The sequence below is a fragment of the Rhinopithecus bieti genome, unplaced genomic scaffold (genome assembly GCF_001698545.2).
Source record: "Rhinopithecus bieti isolate Rb0 unplaced genomic scaffold, ASM169854v2 scaffold_115, whole genome shotgun sequence".
NCBI lineage: Eukaryota > Metazoa > Chordata > Mammalia > Primates > Cercopithecidae > Rhinopithecus > Rhinopithecus bieti.
This window is the reverse complement of record NW_016803181.1, coordinates 1,798,234-1,820,205: the sequence shown is the minus strand read 5'-3', so window position 1 is coordinate 1,820,205 and position 21,972 is coordinate 1,798,234. Positions and strand designations below refer to the sequence as shown.

The following is a 21,972-nucleotide window of genomic DNA, read 5'->3' as shown; positions in this document are numbered from 1 at the left end:
AGATTTCCTGTGTGATACATGGCTTTTTTCAGTTGCTCTCAGCTCTGACTGCTGTCCTTCCCCCCTTCCCCCGACAGGGGAGGCACTGCCAAATGGGAACTCCCCAGGCAGAGCCTCTCAATTTGGGTCTGGGGTACTGAGGGGTGCAGAGAATGGAGAGTTAATGCTTGGAGAAGTTATTTCCAAATGGAAGCTGGGAGCTTCCTGACTGACTGGCCAAACAGCTGTGTGAAAACAGAAGGGATGTCAACATTATGAATGAAAATGTAAACTATCCTTTGTAACCTGGTTTGCAGGTCTCCTTCCAGACACAACTGAGCTCAATAAATTAGTGGTGACCGACCGAGAGAGGCATGTAGTCCTAGCCTCAGCTCTGACTGTCATCAGCTGTGTCGACCTTGTTTAAGGCAGCCCTCTGGGCCTCCATTCGCTCACCAGAATACCAGCCATTTTAATAAATGGACCCAGCAACTAGGTGGTCTCTATTTTTAGCACGAAGGTGAAGACTGTATCTGTTGGTAGGGTTAGGGGCTAAGTGGAATAAGGGTTTCGTTTCTCAGGAAAGCATATTGGCCAGTGAGGGTCTGTTGGCATCTGACACGTTGACAAGTTCTCTTATATAGAACTAGTGTTCTTTGGGATCACATATGGAGTTTCAAGGATTGCAGTGAGGACAGGATGCACCTGTGTACTCTTTCTGTTCCTGATGATCAACTGAAATCTCTCTTCCTTTGACTCTGCCTAGTTGCCCCAGTCGAAAGGTTAGGAGTCAGCACAGCTTAGCTTCTAGAATCACAGTGACTTCTGGGCCAGCACCACTTCAAGGATTTAGGTATGTTCTGAGCTAGGCCAGTAGAATCTATTTTGGGATTTCCCAGAGCCATTCAAAGCTTACCCCAGAATGAATTCAAACTCTGAGAGGACATATCCTTTCCCCGCCCCTCTGCCCTCCCCCTCTTTTTTTGAGGAAGATTAAAAAAAGAGTTATTGAAGCCTAATGATTATCAGGGGTATGAAGGGAGGGGAGGGGGGAGGGGCAGAGGGAGAGAGAGAGAGAGAGAGAGTGTGTGTGTGTGTGTGTATGTGTATGTGTGATGTGTGCCCACAGTATGGTAACTTGAGTGAGTGGTGGGATGGTATGGGTGGGGGCATGGAAGAAGGGAGATGGGAGAAGCACAGGAGTCACAACCAAAGGAATTCAGATGGTACTGATTTTTCCAGACTCTATGATGTCTGGCAGGAAAGCCTGCCACTACTGAGGGGGCCTCTAAGGTTATGAAGTGGATGGGCTGTTGAATTCTCATTTTATTTTCAGAAATATCCCAGGGAAGATTTTTCTCCTGCCCCCTGGGTACATACTGATATCCTTCGGAAGGACTTGAACTCAAGGTAGGTGAGGTGCTCGGATAGCTCTTCTGGTTCCAGATGGTCAAAGAGCAGGGAGACTTTCCGTTTCTTGCTGGTATTTGATTTTATCCTTTGAGTAAGTTTCCTGGACCAGTCACGGGCATTGCTTTTGTGGGTAAATGTGAAAGGGAGAAGACAGGGAAAAGGAATAAATCGCTTTTGCAAGTAAATCCGTTAACATTTTCACAAGAATATACAAAACACCATTAGCTACCTTTCCTTGGCCAAAACAGTGCATTCACAGGGTTTCTCCAAATCAGTTTTTTTCCATGGCAGCAACCAAGAGGTCTTGCTGGTTTTCAGTGAGCCTTTTAAATGTGCAGTTGGGTACAGGATAAATGAGTTTACTTTAAGACAGTGGGAAGGAAAGAGTCTCAGGTATCGGTCAGTTTCCTTGCCTTTGGTCCTGGCCCCTTTGTGTATCCTGTGGTATGTGTGCTCCCTCCATTCCACTTGTGTGTTCCTTCAATCTCATGTGAAGATAGGGACTCTCTATCTGGTTGGAAATCCCAAGGTAGTGAGACAGTTTTCATGCCAGGAAGAGCTCAAAGAACCACAGCGAGAAGATGTCATAAAGGGAGGGAATCACGTGTAGAAACATGTGGTCACTCTTGGCAGAGTTGTGTCATTCTCCTCAAATGTCCTCAGCTACTGAAATGATCAAGGAAGCCTAGCTGACCCTAGAGTGCTCCCTGCCCCCATTATTTTCTTGTAATCAACCCGTGCATTTCTTATTCAATTTCCTTCACTAAACAAGCAAAGGGAAGTGGCCCCATTTTGAAAGACAGCGGGTTGCCTGTCTTTTCCAAACTGGGATTCCTGGGAACCTTATCTCTTGATAAAAGGGCTCTGTAGTCAATGAGCTTGGGAAGTGCTATAAATTTTGTAGCCTCTTTGGCCAGTGAGCATATTACACACGCTGAAAAGCACTGCAAAAGGAAACTTCATAACTCATTATTCCTCAATTATATCTGGCCAAGTAATATCCCACAGACTAATAATTCCTACAGAATATACTGTGGAAAATTTTGGTCAAGAAAAGTCAGCTAGGAAATATTGGGACAGGGAGACCTGGGGTTGAGAATTGCCCTGGGCTCTAATTTCATATTTAAAATGAAGAAACTATTGAATAATCTCTTATCTTTCAAGTTGTGTAATTTTAAGCAGAGAAGTACAGAGAATCCAAACTGATAAACGGACTTATTTGGGGGCTCTGAAATGTAATCTTGAAATCATTTCTACGTGGCTATAGTGCATCACGGACAGGGCCTCAGAGGCTAGCTGCTGCTCTGTCACTAGCTTAACTAGCTGGACCCCGGAGGAGTCACATTCTTGCTGAGCCTCAATTTCCCAGTCAGAAAAATCAGGATGTTGGATGAAAATGATCTCTAGAATATATTATCAGTTCTAGAAGTCTATGTCTTAGGGATTTGTACGATTTCAAAATAAAGCAGCCTCACTGTGAAAACCTTGGCATACAGTGCATACATTCCCCTCCCCCTAATTAGGAAAGGCACTCATTTTCCCAGAACGGGTCAGTCTTATAAATAAGAATTCCAAGGAATAATTTAAAACATTCCTGGGATCCCATCCGGCTCTGGAAGTCTGAAGTGTCTTTCATAGACATCCATATATGTTATAAGCCCTCTCCTGAATGCGTTTTTTTAGCAGTCCTGTCCCTATTTATAAGTTCAGGGGTGCCTCCTGGCATTAAGTGTGAGTTCAGTCATTTGCACTTTCAGTTTCTCATGATCTGGATTAATTTTAGTCAATATCTTGCTACCTGATTTCATTTTGACTGGGACTTACTTTTTCTGCTCTTGGATGTAAGTCACCTAGTGCTTTATCACCGTGCAGCTTCTCTGCTTTTCTGTTAAATGCCAAGCCTTCACTTTGGTGAGGCAGTTTGAACCTGCCTACGTGAGGGGCTTCTCAGAGTGGTGAAAGAGAGCAGCAGTCACCGCTGGGGGTCAGAAGCCTAGCAAGCAAATGGGATTATATTCCAGGAAGGAGGTGGTTTCGAAAGATGAGTCAAGACCCTGACACTCACATTTGAGTTGTGTCAATCAGGCGGCAGTGTAACTCCTCACCCTTAGCTTTCACCAGTTCCTGAAACTCCTCCATAGTGTCTGTCAAGCTGGCATCCATTTTAAACATGACCCAGAATTCTGTTATCCAATACCTACAAGAAGGGGGTTAAAAAACACAATCCAAAACTGATACCTAGGGCTTACAATGTGTTGGGTTCACAAAGGAATCTACTGCCACAAAGAGAACTCGGAAAAAGGCAAAGTCTGATTCATCTACTAGTATACTGAAGGAGCTGGGGTGGGAGCAGGGAAGGAAGAAACCTATCCATTGAAAACCTTCTGTCCCTCCACACAAATGCTGTGGTAGGGTAAGGCATATCACAATCAAAGGAGCCATGACAAAGATTCAGGCACAATCTTGTGGGTCAGAGATGATTACAAAGGACAGAATTATAGATAAACCAAATGTCCCAAATGAGGCAATCTATTCATAGGTTATGCTTTATCATATTCGAATATTACATGGCTATTAAAAAGAATGTTTACAAAAAATCTTTAATGACTAGAGAAGATTCTCATGCTATAAAGTTAAGTGAAAACTAGAGGATATAAAGCCGCATATTTATTTTCATCTCAAAAAACTGGCATGAAAACAAGACAAAGGAAATATACCAAAATAGGTAACTGGATATGAGTGATCATTATTATAGTTACATTCTTTTCTACATTTTAAAAAACGTTCTATAGTAAGCTATATTACTTGTATAATTAAGAATAAAAGTAAAGAAAATGACAGACCTTTAATTATTTCTCTGTTCCCTCCTTTATGTCATTTGATACCAAAGACTGAAAAAAGGTTGGTATAAAATAATTAAGCTCAGGTACATCAGAGAAAATTCACTGTTATGAAGGACTACTCTTTTCTGTCTGTCCAAAGGTGTTCTATAGAGTCAGGAAAGGCAGAGAAAGTCCCTTGCTTCACCTTTCATTTCACCTTGCTCCACAAAATCTTGAAATACATAAAAAATATTACCTTACAAAATAGCAGATCTTCAAGCAAAGTCCTGGTGAATTCTTTGCCAAAGCATCCTTATAGGTAGGGCTGTGGTTAAGGGAAATGGAGGCCGCTGTTACAGACATCAAATAACTTTTCATCTTTGGAAGTATTTGCTGAAACTACCTCCCAAAATATTTTTTCTAAAAAATGAAAATGTGATGCTTTATCTTTCTGGCCAAAGGATAAAAACCAACTTGATGTGTCCAGCTGTATGCATATTATCGCCTAGAAAGGCGATTATGGTAATTTTCCAGCCCATGTCAACCTGGCTTACAGAAGGAGGCAGCAGCACCGCAGAACTGAGAAATTAATCGTGTAAAGAGGTCCCAGGACAGGTAACTTATAAGAAGTGAAGAAGGGGCAAATGACTCCTTGCCTGTGCTCAAAAAGCAGCCCCTATGAAGGACAAATGAAGCAGGAAAAAAAGAAAGAACAGCAGCCCCATTTATCTTTTCAAATGTTTCTTTTAACTGAAACACATGTATGCAGTGAATTCGAAGAGGAAGAAACACATATTCAGATAGTCATGATAATGAAGAACAGTAATATGAAAGTTACAATATATACACCTAGAAGATGTCAGTAGACGGACCTCACAGATTGTAACGGCAAGTCGGACAAACCGTGTGAAGAATCTGAAACGAAACTGGCGATCACCTTAAGGATCCTTTTCATTCTGAGCATTCCAAGAATATGAAAGAATAGCAAGATCTCATCAAGTTCACATATCTTTAAAGATAAATGGAAGAAAATATTCATTTATTTTAAGAGTGAAAGAAATGAGAACTCCAATGCCATGATGAGTCTGAGCAGGTCCTGCCATTTCCCATCAACAGATGAGGCATCGGGCTGTGTGGGCTGTGTGCGGGTAAAGGCCATGCCTTGTTTTCCTTCTACAAACTGCATAATGACTACAATATAGGGTTCAGTGAATTCCAGCTGGGCCCATGAGAGGAATCCAGTGAACAACCGAGCAAACATTTTAATTAACTGGGACAGGACTGGTCTTCCTTCTGTGAGTGTACATATTTTAACCTTTGGAAAATTTAGAGTTAAATAAAAGTAAAAGAGAATGAAAATCGTAGTACTCATCTTTTTGGTTAGGAAGGAAATCTGTGCATTTTGAAATTATATATGCTTGTAATGTTTAAAAGCATATTAGAATGATAGCCTTGAAACTTCAGTTTGCAATATATAATTAAGTTCTTTAGACTTGTGGTTTTAAATTGAAACCTTATTAAGTTTATGCATAGCTTTGGAACATCTAAAATAATGATAGCTTTACTGTTTATAAATTTAATCTATTAGAGTTTATAAAAAGACTATTTAGAATTCAGGGAGGTATCTGAAGCACTTAAAAATTATCTAAGATATAAAATGCAGAACTGTAGTTTAAAACCATTGGAAATACTTAATTAACATTATTGAAATTAATGAAACATTTTTCAGAGTCCCTTAAAAATGCTTGCTGAAACATGCTAGACTTACAGAAACAGTAAGATCTGCAAGCTAAACTTGAAACCCTAAACAAGAACTATGGTTATAAAATTTGTAATTTTAATAAAATGACTTCTAGTTTTAAAAATTACGTTTTAATAGATGTACTGCCTATAAAATCTGCCCTTTATTTAGATCACAGCACCAAAACAAAAACCCACAAAACCCTACATATCAACAAAGGTAACTGACATAAAAATAAGCGCAGGGAACTGGCAGACTTCATGAAGTAGAAAGTTTTATGACTGCCTTTCTTTGGGTGGGAAGGTAGAAGTGAGAATGAGATGGCTTTATGTTTCTTTATGCCACATCACTAAGAAAATGCATCACTTCAATGCAGAGAGATTCAGGCATAAGGCACATAGATAAATACCTCTCAGATTCTATATTTTTATCATTTGTTCTACTTGTTGAAATTTTTATTCTTCCATTTTAAAGGGGAAGGCAGAAAAACCACACTTCTGTTTTAAAGCTAAGTAGATACATTCAATTGACATGGTGACTTTTACTGTGTCATTCACCTTCTCCCAGTGGCTCCTCATCCTTTCCTTCAAAACTGTATTCTGACAGTGCACATTGGCTGCACGTTGGCTACACTGTGGCGCAGCATCAATGCTGTAAATCCAGTAAGTCTACATGTGAGTGCTGAGCCTGGGCACCATTCAGAATGCCATTCAGAGGTCCTTAGAGCCCCTATGCCATGGCAAAGGCTGCCCACCACGGGAGCAGGGCACCCTCTTTCTCAGTTCATTCAGGAGCTGAAACAAACACCAGCACATGCAGGCTGAACAGTAAGAGGCTCAGGCATCTGCTGATCTTGGTAAACTTCAATGTTTGCTGGAACCCTCAGACCCCAGACCTTTTTCTTCTCTTCATAGCTAGTACTATGGCTATAAAGTGCCAGTACAGTTCTGACTGTACTTTTCAGGCATCTAAACTATTCAAAGCATGTTTTCAAATTTATCCCTCTCTTCTTTTAACAACGGAAATCAGGAGACCATCTGAGCTTATTTAACTAAAAATTGTATTACTTCCAGGTCAGAGAACAGGGAAACTAAGCGTAAAGAAAGAAAATAATTTTGCCTTCAATGTTTAACCTGGCTTTCATTACAGCAGTATTATTTCATACTCTCAGAATCCCTTCCCCTACCCCAGGTTACATTTTTATCACATGTAAAAGTTCTTGTAAATATAAAAAGTATCCCAATGTTTGCACCCATAGTAATGCAACATTTATAGTGTCCTACCATGAAATAGCCACTAAACTAAGTTCTAGATATAAGACAAATAAGCCTTGCTCCCTGTCCTTGAAAAACAGAGTCTAGCGGGGGAGATGACACACAAATAGGTAAGTTACAGTGTACGTACTTTTAAAATACAAAAATATATTTGTATCTTGCTTAATTTGTAATTCAATCAACTTTTCAGTACCCTTGCCATCTTTTATATTATTAACCAGATTGAAATCACAGCAGCTAGACACAAAAGTTCTGCAGTTTACTTGAAACGGTCATCTACAAAGACCAGAGTACATAGCCATTACATTGCAAAACTTACGGACTGAAGTTTAGGTAGACAGATTCATTTCGCTAACAGAATAAGAACACTTCACACTCTGTGGGTTTTTCAGCGCAGACTACATCCAGGCCAGAAACAGGAGAAATACACTTTGACTTAAGCAATACAAAACGAAAATCAAAGGAATTAAATAGATTTTCAATCAAGAATACTACTTTAAAACACTAGAAGTATTTTTAAAAGGGGAGAAGGGCTGGAAAAGTCAGGAAAAGCTTCCCAGAAGGGTACTGAAAGAGCTTGCTAAAGAAAAAAGAGGGTAGAAAGGCTTTGAAGGCACAGGAATTATAAAAGGCCCTATTACATCCAGTATGTTGAGAAGTTCAGTGAGGAAGGGAAAGGGTTTCTCAGAGAGCTACGGAATGAAGCAGGAAAAACTCGCTGGGGACAGACTGAGGAGGCCCTTTTCCTGGCAAGCTAAGGAGCTGACATTAACTCCATAGTCTGCAGAGGCTCAGAAGCAATGGCCTGCCCAATGTGCTTTGTAGGAAAGAATTTCAAGGGTAGCTACCATGAGGTGGGGAGGCGGACCATGTAGATACAAAGACTGGTATGGGACAGTGGTCCGGGAGAGGGACTGCAGAGACATGAACTAAGGCATGGCACAGGAATGGAGAGCAGAGACCAGATAAGTCATTTCTGAAGTCAAAGGCCCAGGATCAGGTGACAGACTGTGGGAGATGAAAGCAGGGGAAAAGTCAAGAGTGCTTCTGATGTTACTGGTTTAGGCAAGAATAGATACTAACACTATTAACTGAAATTGACCATGAAAATACACTCATGTGCTGCATAACATTTTGGTCCATGATGGACCACATATATGACAGTGGTCCCATGAGATTAAAATGAAGCTGAAAAATTCCTGTTGCCTCGTCATGTCTTCATAATCCTGACCCAATATAGGCCTAGGCTACTGTATTTGTGTCTTAGATTTTGACAACAAAGTTTAAAAAGTAAATAAACATTAAACATTTTAAAACAAAAAAGCTTATAGAATATAAAGAATATATTTTGCACATCTGTAGTGTGTAGAGTCAAAGTTTTAAAAATTAAGTTTATAAACTCACAGTAAGCTAGATTATTATTGAAGAAAGAAAAGTATTTTTTATCAATTTAGTATAGCCTAAGTATATAGTGTTTATAAAATCTACAGTTGTGTACAGTAATGTCCTAGGCCTTCACATTCACTTACCACTCACCCCTGACTACCCAGAGCAACTTGCAGTCCTGCAGGCTCCATTCATGGTAAGTGCCCCCCATACATATCGTTTTTTAATCTTTTGTGCCATACTTTTACTATACTTTTTCTATGTTTAGATACATAAATACTTACCATCATGCTACAACCACCTATAGTATGCAGTACAGTAACCTGCTGTACAGGTTTGTAGCCCAGGAGCAACAGGCTGTACCATCTAGCCTAGAATTGTAGCAGGCTACGCCAGCTGGGTTTGTGTAAGTACACCCTATGGTGTTCACACAATGACAAAGTTGCTCAATGATGTATTTCTCAGAATGTGGCCTAGTTAGGCAAAACAAGGCTGTACCGGTGTCAAAGGAGAATTAATGAGGTAGTGGCTGTGGGTGGGGACAGTGAGCTAATGAATATATTGTCTTAAGTGTTAGCAGGACAAACTGGTATAAACCTAAGAAAAATGGTTTAGGTTAGATGGCTGGGCGCAGTGGTCATGCCTGTAATCCCAGCACTTTGGGAGGCTGAGGTGGGAGGATGACTTGATGCCAGAAGTTTGAGACCAGACCAGGCAATAGAGTGAGACCCCTCTCCCCGCACCAATTTCCAAAAAAAAAAAAAGAAAAAAAGGAAAGGTTTAATTTAGAGAAATGCAGACTTGAAAGTCACCATCAGCACAGAAGAATGGTGGAAACTGTGGTAGAAATTCTGGTGAGAAATCACCCACAGAAAGGAAGCTGAGTAAAGGAAAACTAGGACATTATACCTATATGTAAGCAGAGCTCAAAGAAGCCTGTAGGTGAAAAGCTGGAGAAGGCACAACCCAAGAGGTAGGAAAGCCAGGAGGGTGTAGTTCTAGGAGCCCTGGAGGGACAGCTGGGAGGAGAACGGGGTTGTCAGTCATGCCCAATACTTCTGGGGGTCAATGGAAACAAGGATGAGAAAAAGCCATTGGGCTTTGCAGTTAGGAGGTTACTGGTGACATCAGCGGAAAGTTCAAATACTGGGGGCCAACTTAACACAGTTACGAAGTGAGGAGGACTAAAGAGATTGGAGATACTGAGTGTAGACTATTTTAAGACGCTTTCACATCAAATTTTTAACCCTAACAATGAAATGAAGGGGAGGTAGGGTTAAGAGCTGATTTTTAGATGAGGAGACTTGAATGTGTTTTAGGCTAAGAGGCAGGTGCCATTGAAGAGGTAGAGTTTGAAAGTATAGGAGAGGCAATAGCTGGTGGAGTAAGATTCTATAAGAAGTATGAGGGACCATGGGAAGGGGAGACGGGGGTCTGCCCCACTGTGTAGGCACCCAGTAGTGCACTAAGGGCAGGAACTCCAAGGTACAATTTTGTTTTGTTGTTGTTGTTGTTGTTGTTGTTGTTGTTGTTGTTTGAGATAGAGCCTCACTTCATTGCCTAGGCTGGAGTATAGTGGTGCAATCTCAGCTCACTGCAACCTCCACTTCCCAGGTTCAAGTGATTCTCCTGCCTCAGCCTCATGAGTAGCTGGAATTACAGGCATGTGTCACCACACCCGGCTAATTTTCATATTTTTAGTAGAGATGGGGTTTCACCATGTTGGCCAGGCTGGTCTCGAACTCCTGACCTCAAGTGATCTGCCCGCTTTGGCCTCCCAAAGTGCTGCGATTACAGGTGACTTACTGTGCCCAGCCACTCCAGGTACAATTTAGTCCCTAGGCCAACAAACAAGTTTTTAGGGAGGAATATTTAATCACTGATATTGTTTATAATCACTGGTACATGAAGTTAATAAAAAGTAGACATTGAGTTGGTTTCATGACAGTTTAAAATTCTCTGCAGAAGAGGCACCCACTTATGACCTGCACCTCTTATTTACGTGCACTTCTCCCAATGCTCCCCGACTTTGTGTGCCACTGAAGAACACCTCCTTTGAGATGAGAGGTAAAGATTCATGAATAGGCATAGAGAAGGGATTCAGTCCTGATGGTTTTTGTCTTTTCTGTGTGCTGTAAGATGAAACGTGGGGAGTTAGGAGAGTGGAAAAGTGTTAGAGCAGCTACAAGTCATGACACAGTACCAAGGACCTGAGCCTCGGGTGCTAAACGGTCTCACTCCGCCTACAACTCTTCTGTGGGGGTTGCTGCTCACAGTGTCATCAGCGAGAAGAAAGCAGGAGCCTTCTCCACCCTGCTTGATTCATACCCCATCATCAGGTTAAAATCCAGCAGGTTTTTCTTGGCACAGTCAGTCCTCCTGCCTGAAGCAATAAGGCCCGAGCAGATTCTCCAGATGCTGTGGCACTGGGAATCTTTCTTCAGAATGTGGAGAAAGCTGAAGTATTGGACAGGAAAGCCAGAAAGAAATGTACCTTTGAGTCATGCTTGCACTTGTGTCAATCTGCACAGGATGAATGTCTGTTTTGGACACTCGACAGAAACAGTATTTTTTACTATTAAGAGACTGAAGATTGTGCTTGCATATTGATTTCTTTGACCACCCCCCAGAGCAATCAGTATCAATAACATTGCCCCACCCAACAGAGGTTACGCGAACACACCCCCAACACATGCACCCATACCCCTGAAAGAACATATGAACATATTTGCCACTCAGGGTTATTTTAAACCAATAAAAATAAAAGCATGCTTCGAATTTCAAGCTACATTTTGGGCAGATCCCATTTTGGGATTGCCAGCCTCTACGTTAAAGGATATAGGGTGACAACTTTTCGGAGCAGTTCTGCAGAGGAGATGATAATCCGATGCATGGTCAGCACGACTTGCAACAGGTGGTTCCTTCGACACAGGTTTCCATCCGCATCTGAAAATATAAACAGCAGCACCTGCGTTAGGCCCTGGAAGGAAAGTAAGTCACCTGGTAGACACCTGCACACCCTCCATGACTCAGGTGCAATCCTTCAGGCACAGTGATTTTCTTCCCTTGTCCCCAGCACCGCCCCCCTCTGTTTTTCTCATCCTCCCACTACATTCTCCCCTTGCAGAATGTCCATTGTGATGCTCATTAATTACCCCTTTCCCTCTCCACAGTGGTGAAATCAGGAAAGGGATAAAATCTGCATCAGCACACTTGAGTCTCACTGAAAGCAGAAGCGGATCCAGGTTCTGTGGGGCCTAAAGTTCATATAACTGGTCGGGGTGGGGGCAGGGAGAGACTTCTCTAAGGTCAAAGTGAGAAAAGTTGGTTTTTAATAGATTGCAGTTAAAATATCTTACCTTTACAAATTTTACAAAAACAAATGACCATATGAATACACTTCTAGGGTCCTCCCATGGCCTGGGAAGGGGCTAATGCAAGTGAGGGGCCCTGAAATATACGCTTCTACAGTTTTATGGTTAATATGCCTCTGGATGGAAATAAAAGACCATGGGCAAACATTACATTTTAAGATTGCCAGTGATTACAAGTACTCATGATGATTTGTATTAAAGAACACGGTTAGCCAGGCTTTCCAAATCCCAGCTGGCACCAAATAATCAGATGCATTTATACACTGGCATTGGGTAAAAAGATTCCCCTTGGAGTGGTTTTCAAAATCTTTTCAACATTTATGGCATGAAGTGTTAGGAGCTGTGCTGGTTATTCATTGCCAGGTCGATTCTTTCACCATGACAGCCCACTCACTTGCCAGCTAGCTTCCAGTTGGGTTAGCCATTGGGAAGCACCAGCAAGACACGGGAGTGGAGGGAAGTCAGGATATTTGTTTTTCATTCTCTCTCTGCATTGACACCACTCCCCTGACAGTGACTGCATATCTCTTCAATGAATGATCACGCTGGCTGGTCCTCCCTTCATGGCACCAGCTCTCGTTGGATCTAATACTATTAATCTCCTTTGACCCACTGGCCTCAAGGGTGGTAATGACTTCTGACTGTTGATAGTTTCTGGGTACATCTCTTAATTCCACTCTCATCTCTGTAAGTAGTCCCTTCATTATAGTGTCTTCATTTATACAAACTGAATTCTGTTCCAGACTGGGAACTTCAATTATTCAGGGCAAGAGTATCAAATGAAAGAATATACATGAATTTTGTCAGCTGTATTACTCGTTAAAATACATGAGATTAAAGGGGTTATCATGTTCATTCTGCTTCAAGTGTACCAAATGGCAAATGAAGGACAGTGCTTTTGGGCTCAGGATTCAGAAGTCTTGGCTCCTCAAATGATGACCTGAAGTCATATCTCTTGAGAAAATATAAGTGGCTGGGCACAGTGGCTTACGCTTGTAATCCCAGTGCTTTGGGAGGTCAAGGTGGGAGGATCGCTTGAGGTCAGGAGTTTGAGGGTGCAGCGAGCTATGATAACACCATTGCACTCCAGCCTGGGTGACAGAGCGTGAGGCCATCTCAATAATTAAAAAGCATATATATTAAAATTAAACAACAACAAAATATATATAATATATGTAAACTGACAGTGTCTTTCGTCTTCCCATCCCCAAATTCACCATTTCACTGGCAGTCTGTTGCCCTTACCCCCTTGCCTTCCTCTGTTAGCATGGAAGGCCAACACTTCACTGTGCTCTGGGTCTCCCCCTTTCTCAAGGACATTGATCCTGCATTTGTCCATTTTCTTTCCCACAGCATCAACTTTTCTCTCTGTGGGTTTATTTCCACTGTCATTTAAATATGACTCTGGATCTCCAATTCAAAACCAAGTAAAACAAAACAGAACCTTAAACTCTCATCCTCTCTAGCTACCTATTTCTCCATTCCCATTTTTAGCAAAACCTCACTGTTATCAGTTTCTTTTCTCCCATTCACTTTTCAATCATTCCATTTGACTTCTGTGTCCATTATTCCACTAAATCTTTTATTTTCGAAGTTACCAATCAGCTCCACACTGCCAAATCCAATAGTTACTCCTTGGTCCTTATCCTACTTTATGACTCAGTAGCATTCAACCCAACACAACCCAAGTTGATGACTCTCTTTCCTGGAACACTTTATTCTCTTGGCTTCCATAACATCACACTCTCCCAGCCTCTCTCTCAGGCTCTTCTTCTGTCTCCTCTTTTTCTGCTGAGCTTTTAAATGTCAGCATGCTCTGTGGCTGAGTCCTCCTGCTGCTGTTTTATTTATTGACAGTTTTAAAATTTAAAACTTCTTAAATTTTAAATTAAAATAAAACTTTCACTTCTTTATTCGAGATGAATTCATTTAGTTCCTTGGCTAAAATACCATCTATATGCTGATGACTGCCCAAATGGTATCTTCAGCCTTCACTACCCAGTTAGTATGTCCGGCAGCCTACCTGGCAAATCCCATTCAATGTCTAAGTTCAAACTTAACTCATTCAAACAAAATTCTTGACCTCTCCCTCCTCCGAGTTCACTGTTCTTCGCATCTTCCTCATCTCCAGAAATGGCACCACCAACCATCCTCTCAGTTACCCCAACTACAAACCTAGGCATTATCCTTCATTGCTCATGTTCTTTCACATCCAATCCATCAGGAAGTCTTGATTCTACCTTCAATATATATCTCAAACCTGCTCATTTCTCTCCATCCTTGGCCTCACCCTAGTTGTAGCCACCATGATGCAATGACTTCATCGAACTCCTTGCTTCCGCTCTTGTCCACCTACAATCTATTCCCTATACAGCAATCAGGACTGAGCTTCTAAAACCCATAAAGCAAGTCATGTACTTAGTACACTTCAGTGGATTCCATTCCACTTGGAATAAAACAGACTCCTTACTGTGGCCAAAAGAGCCCTACATGTCCTGGCCTCTTTAAATATCATCCACTTCACTTCATACCACATTACTCCTCTCCACACGTCTAATTATACCTCGAACACTCCCAGCTTATTCCTACCTCAGGCTCTTTGCATTTGCTATTCTCTTCAATGTAGTCTTTCTTCCCTTGAATGATTGATGTCATTTTGGTCTTAGTTTTAATGTCACATCCTCAGAGAAGTCTTCTCTAAACTACCTAAGGTATTCCTTACCCTGCCTGAGTTTTCTCATAGCACTTATCATTATCTGAAGTTATTTGCTTAATTTATTTAATTTTTTATTTTTTAAATCTCCCAGTAGAATACAAGCTTCACGAGATGTAGGCCTTGTCCATTTTTTCCACAACTATATTTCCAGAGCCTAGAATGGTACTGACACATGACTCATTCAGCATTTCTTGAGTAAATGAGTGAATTATGTCAAATAGGAAACATCTTAACTTTTTACATATATTTAGAAATTGAGTTTGCTTTTGTCATTACCTATTTCATTCGTGAAATATACACATTTATTTTTTCTTGGTCATAGTTTGCAAAAGAAATTCAAAGTTACAATTTGGTAAATCATTTTTATAAAGTGTTCATCTAGCTTGGTTATAGTTTTGTAAATCTTTCATTAATTCTTCTAAACTTGTACTCTGTCCAGGTAGGGTTAGTATTACTTTACGTTTTTTGGCCCCACATAATTTCCATAATAATTATTTCTTGCCACAAAAATTCTGCATAACCAACCACCCCAAAACTCAGTGCCTTAAAGCAGTAATCACTGACTTTTGCTCAAGCTTCTGTGAGTTGTTCAGATTCAGCTAGTGCAGGCTGGGTGCTGCTAAGGGCCTAGCCTACATGCCTCCCAGCTTCCTTGGGCCAGTAGGCTAGTGGGGGTAGGTTATCTCATGATGATAGCAGAACACTGAAGAGTAAAACTGGAAATACCCAAGGCCTCCAAAGCCTAGATTTGGAGCTAGCATACTGTTTCTTCTGACTCATTCTGTTGGCCAAAGCAAGTCACACTACTGAATATAAAGTCATAGGGCAGGAACTTCAAAGTCACATGGAACACATCACTAACATAGAGAAGGTAAAAAGTCAGGGGGCAATAATGCAATCAAACCTACCACAGTTACAAGGGGTGACTTTTCAATGCAGCATTTGACAATACATTCTTTACAATGTACCCTTCCTCACAGGTAGCAGTGTTCATATTCCTGAACACTATAGTGAAACTACAGTGAAAAGAAGAAACTGTGAAATATACTTGTAGGGTATGCATTAGAATGTTCACATGAACCATGGAACAAAAGCCAGCTTATTCAGTATGGATAGCATCTAAAACTTGCCATCTCAACTTTCCTTTATGGCTGGCTAGCGTCTTCCCATGGATGCTCATATATGAGGAAAAGGGACTTAGACGTGTCCTTGTTGAGATCAAAGCTAAGTCACCTATGGAAGGATTCCAGGAACTAAAGGCTTTACCATGAAGAAAACTTGGGGAACAGATTAAAATTGTCTTCAAATATCTGAAGTGTTCTGCGTGGGAGTATATTTAGACTTGTTCTGTGGGGCCACAAAAGGCAGCACCAGAATAGATGGATAGAAATTACAGGAAATACGATTGGGCACAACATGTGGCAGAAAATTCTAACCATTAGTACTGTCTAATGATGGAAGCATTGCCATCACAGAGATATTCAAAAAGAGCCTGAAGAACAATACTTAATAAAAATTATTGTAATCAGCATAGCAGCTATCATTTATTGAAGCCCTACTAAATACCAGGAGCTGTGCTAAACACTTGAACCATGTTCTAATTCTCAACAGCCACCCTGCAATGTTGGCATTGTTCACAACTCACAGCTGAGGAAATCAAAGCATAGAGAGATAGGTAATTTGTTCTAGGTCAAAGAGACAATGGGTGGAGGAGCTGGGACCTGGCCCAAGGTCTTTCCCATTCCAGAGCCCGTTCTCTTTCCACTATACCTGGCTGCATGCTGAATCACCATTTGTCAGGATAAGGAATTCAAGAATAAAGTGGTAGCTGAGCTTTACGAACTCTTCCAGTCCTTATGGCTACAAGTCTAAGAAATCTCACTAAGGTCACAGCCGCTGCACATTTCATGAAATAGCTTTTGTACTCTGGTGATTTCTGAAAAACTCTTGTGAGCTTTGGTTGATTGATACTAATCTTAAAAATTGCCTTTAAGAACTCAGGGTTCTGTGCTTAAGATTCACAATCATATTCACACTTCACTTTTACCTTGCACCGCTTCTTCCACAGAGTTTCAGTGATGTTTCCACAATGCGGCTTGTTAATCCTCACATGATGTCTGTGGGAGTCAGTGCTGGCAAATGGTAAGGCCGGGAGAGGATGACTCACTCGGCAATGGGAGGCAAAGATGTGGTTAGGGAAGCAGCAGACAGAAACACTATCTCTCTACATCCAGTCCAGAACTCCGAGGTAACTCCTCTCCAGTCCTGGTTCTACTTTTCAACGAGAGAATGGTTCATTGTAGTCACCTGCCCTCATTCCCACCACCAGCTCTCCCACACACAAGCTCCAGCCTCTAGACAATCTCATGAGGGATGTGTCCCTTCCTGCCCTTATTCCGTACAGTATGCACGTCTTCCTTTTTTGAGAGGAAGAGGCTCCCTTTGAAAGACAAGATTTTCAAAGTGGGTGGTCAAGGAAGATCTACCTTCCAGGCTGCTAGATTTTATTTTCATATTTTGAGATAATTGCTGCAAGCTGATTTAAATATTTCAATGAATAATTCCATTTTGTTTTCATCTTTAGGCTTTTTAAAATGCAGGGTGTCATACTAAAAATTCTAATAAGTAAAATGTGCAATGCATAATAAAATGTGCATATTTTTTCATTACCATCTGCTTCTCCTTACACTTACAGGAAAAGACTTTAAAGGGTTGAAGCCTCAGTGGGGTACACAATGTTGATCTTACATACTCTGCCATTTGACTAGGGGAGGAATGTACGCTGCTAAAGAAGCATATTAATTAAAGACTCACCCAACCTGCAGACTACTTGCTCAAGAAAACAGAAAAACCAAGTGGATTCTGGAGAGTCATTTGTCTCTGGGCCAACAGCCTATTTTCCACCGTTAGACTCAGTGCTGGCATCCCATAGTTTATGAGATCACAATCAGGGTGGAAAAGACTAGCCCCATCTATCTTTTCTTTCTATCCAAATGCATTATTCCCTCCTAAAACTATCACAGGTAAGTGGTTGTCTAGCCTCTACTTGGACCCCTCCAATGAGGATATGGCTTCCTAACTATTCTGTGTAACAACTGTTCATTCTACTTGAATTAAAAATAACTTTTTGACACCACTAACCAACATTGATAATGAATCCACCCTATGGAAAGCACTGTCCTAGGTACTAAAGGAGATCTGAAGAACTATATGAAAACTGCTGTAATTGCCTGAAATAAGCTGGTTGCCTCTGAGAGAGAAGACCTGCTCCCTGATGATCAGAGTCTCGTGAGAGAAAACTGGCAAAGGGTGGTGATGCAGACCCTGCTCCTTGCTGATAAGAGGTGGTGGCCAGCTTTCCTACGGTGAAGGCTTGTCTGGGGGATGAGGTGGAAATGCCTCGCTGCAAGATGAACATGAAACATGAAAACAAATGTCCAGCACCAGACAGCAACTCCAGAACAGTCACTTCTTCTCCTTTGTTTTGGTTTCCAAGGAAATCTCTTGATGTGTGAAGGGATTTTGAGTATACCAGAGACAGATTGGTATATGAAGGATAGGCAAGCTGTCAGCATTGAGGGCCTAACACGAAATAACAGATGTGCCACAACCAGAGGCCAGAGGGTGGTAATGGGAAAGCTAGGATCAGAAAACCTGGGGGCAAGGTTAGAGCAGAGCCTGTGGTAAGGCTGAGGTTGATAATGGAGGTCAGTATCTCCAGAAACATGGATAGGCTGGGTCTAGGTTGAACCTGGTAGGTATATACACAGAATTCTAAATAAATAAGTATGTGATAAATATTCCAAAGAAATAAAACCTACTTGTCAGCAAGACTATTACATTCATTAAATCCTGTTTGGAAAGTGTATAAAAATTGGCAAGCTGAAAATAAGCTCAGTAGTTTGTTTTCTGGTCGTTGTTTGTTGAGTGTTTTAGAACTGACAGCAGCAACTTAGGCAGGAAGTGCATGTGATAAAAGAATGTGGTGACACAAACTTTGAACTTGTATACCTTCTACGACCTGAGCCATTTCACACATATCACCAAGGCCACTTTGGTCTCTGTTAGTCCCCAGCCCCTCAAGACTCAGGGGAGCAGAACAATCAGGAGAAAGCAAGTGATCTGCTAAGGATTAAGTCCCGCTTCAAGGGAAAGTTGGAGAATCCATTATGGTTGCCACCAGCAGCATGCTTGTAAGAGTTTAATGAAAAGCTCTCCTGGGAGAGAAGCGGGAGGAAGCCTGGTTTGTAGTGTTCACATATCTGCATGGTGTAAATACTTCCACTATGGCCAGTTTCAAGCTACCAGCATGAAGTCACTGAACATGTGGCTAGGAAGAGATGCTTGCAGTCAGCTTTCAGGACAGGTGTGGGCCAGCTCCAGCATGCACACACCGCAGCTGCAAGCCTCGTCAAGAGGGCTGGTGCTCGCTGGGCTTCCTTCTGTATTCCTTCCTGTCTGGTCTCCTTGCTCCCCAGGTGTTCCTGAACCCATTCCACTCCTCATCTTACTCCTAATCTCATGCCCTCTGGGCCTTGCCCAATGACTGGACAGTTAACCCAGATCAACAAATTCCTCTGCAGGAGACAAGGACTTCAAGGATGAATCCTCTCAGAGAAATCCACATTGCAACAGCAGTTTCTTGAAGTGGTTGGTGCCCTAAACCAAGAATAAAAATGTTAAGATAAGGTGAGAATTTGGGAGAAGGGAAGCTCAGTTCCTTGTAAAGCTTGTCCTGTTCTTCTTCTTTCTGGGATAACCTGGTGTGTCATACCCTGGCCCACGTAGAAGAGCCTGCCATATAGTTAGACTAGTGTCTATTTCTTGTCATATTACGCTGTCCAGGAATTTATGGAGCTCTGAATATCTTGGTTACAATTAGCTTTTAATTATTTACTTGTAATGGCTGGGGGATACCATAGCATGGACAATACACAAGCTTTAAATTAACCCTAACCTGCAATTTCAAACTTCTACAACAGGCCTTTAAGCGGAGTCTTACCAAAGCAGGAGAGGGGCTGGCCAGGCTCATCTATTCTCTCCCACTCAACCGCTGGGGCAGTGATGACAGCTGGTGCAACAACCAAGGCCACAGACACAAAAGAGGGAAAAATCTGGTTAACCAACCCCCAGACAAAGGTGATTTGTTCTAACCAAGCCTCCCCTCATCTCCTGCTGCAGAGAAGCCAACGTGGAAAAAGACTTGAAGGAAAAGAACCCGTGCTTCCTCCCTCTGTTCTATTGATATTCACTGTCCTGCTGGGGCCAGAGTAGTGGAGCAGGAAGGAGGAGCAGGCCTTTCAAGTTGCACAGCATCTAGGTAAACATGAACAGACCTGTACAAAATGGGCACATACCCACACAAACCATCCCTGAAGCAAGCGAGTGGCTGATGAAGAACCACACTATTCTCTCTGGGTGAGAACACCTGATAATAATATGTTACATTTTTGTGGCACTTAGGTTCAACAAACAGCTTCACCTGTGTCGAACATTTGCATTGTACAACAGCTTAATGCAGCAGCAGGACCATGGGCTCAAATTTAAAAATGAGAAAACCGAGGTAACATGCCTCAGCCACTGTGAGTAGAGGCACCGCCACAAGAAGGGCCCTCTCACTTCCAGCCCAAGGCTCTTTCTTTGGCATGTCCTTCTCCTCGGGGCTTAGGAGGTAGGTAGGAATATACTGGGAAGAGCTCTAACATTTTGGGCATCCATGTTACATGGCTAGCCCCCTCAACCACACCTCTGCTCCTTCTTCCTCCCCAGGGAGCCCTACACCCCCACAGACCCACCCAGCCCTTCTCACTGGAATTACAGTACATACTCTTAAAATGTCCTTAGAGTGCCTAACCCTTAAACCCACCACTTTTCATGACATCAACACAAGGCAGCTATTATTGGCACCATTTAGTCAGGACAATTGGAACTCAGAGAGTCTGGGAGCCAGTGGCCAGGGGGTGAAAATGCCAGGTCCCCTAAGAGCCCACAGTGCCTGCGCTGGCCCATCTCTCCCTCTTCCCACAGCAGAAGCACTCTCTACTGCCTCAGCCAAACCAGACATCAACAGAAACGCTCCTCCCCGGGCATGGCTTTCCTTCCGAAGTGTGAAGCGCTATGTAAAGAATGACCCAGATTTTTTGGATGAGCAATTGAAGTCTATAAATGTCTAACCAAGTGCATGAATTGCCTAAAGTGAGAAAGAGCTTTTAGCTGTATTGTCTCTGCTGAGCAAGACAGCTGGCCTTCCTTGGGGATTGCAGTCTCGATCTGGACTTGTCATGTCTGAAGAATCATGAGTCTGAGAAGTCAGGAGGGAAGTTGGTCCTCTTTAGTTCTGGAAATTGGACACAAGTCTGTGAGTGGGGTTTGGGGACTGGGGCTAGGAAATAAACACAAGGGTAGGGAGGAGGTACTGCAAGACCCGGGCAGACCCAGTGAGCTGACTTGGACAACGCCATGACTTCAAACTCTAAGAGCATTTGTCGACGTCAGTGCCAACTGAATATACCCGGCGGCTACTTCTTCTGGGCCCCATCAAACTCTCTAGGAACAATGGAATTATCTGGCTGGGTAGTTATACTACAGTTTGATTCTCTGATGAGCTGCCATGCATGCAACCGCATGGCTCACAGACACTGACCATTCCCATGCAGTACTATAGGAATGAGCCAGGTAAGGGAAGAAGGAGCAGTGGGGCCCTGTCTTAGCTTCCCAGAGGGACACAGAGAGCTGCCAGCAGCTTCCTGGGAGGAGGGCTGGAAAAGGGCCAGTGGACCCAAAGAAAAAGAAAGAAAGAAACTGGGAAGAAAATCTGGGTCAGGCTCTTACATTACTTACTGGCACATATTTTTATCACGTCATTCTTGTCTGTTACATTCTTGGCCTTTTTTTTGCATATTTTCAGACATACCCAATAGGCACGAAGAAGCAACTTGGGGAACTTCCTCAATACTTACACAATAAAATAATATAAGGCACATCTGAGAATTACTGGTTAGCCACGACCTCAGCCTTCCTCAGACAATTTTTCTCAATGAGTGACTTTGTCCCATCAGACCCACAAGCCTGGATAATAGCCTCATTCCAGTGCATGACGGAATTGTGGCAAACAGTGTATGCTGACATAAAATAGAGATCCACTGACCATAGTCTTATTGTAAAATATGCTTTTCACCATAGAAACTGTCCTTCAATTGCTTATAATTCTCTGCAATGAACAATCTCGTACAAAAAAAAAAAACATCACATCACCATGAAGGGTAAA

At 42.1% G+C, this 21,972-nt stretch overlaps 1 protein-coding gene across 6 annotated transcripts in view; it reads right to left on the bottom strand.

The window, feature by feature from the left end:
- Positions 1 to 21,972, bottom strand: part of RASGRP1 (RAS guanyl releasing protein 1) — a 77,924-nt gene that overhangs the window by 27,357 nt on the left and 28,595 nt on the right. For 4 of the 6 annotated variants that reach the window (XM_017868135.1, XM_017868125.1, XM_017868088.1 and 1 more), the window contains exons 3-6: positions 11,456 to 11,561; positions 4,471 to 4,533; positions 3,458 to 3,589; positions 1,360 to 1,513 (exon numbers count right to left, since the gene is read on the bottom strand). In XM_017868135.1, the coding sequence (XP_017723624.1) occupies positions 1,360 to 1,513; positions 3,458 to 3,589; positions 4,471 to 4,533; positions 11,456 to 11,561 (455 nt within the window). Of the gene's footprint in view, positions 1 to 1,359; positions 1,514 to 3,457; positions 3,590 to 4,470; positions 4,534 to 11,455; positions 11,562 to 16,752; positions 18,473 to 21,972 lie in introns of those variants that run through there. The other 2 variants (XM_017868115.1, XM_017868104.1) reach the window with 2 other exon arrangements.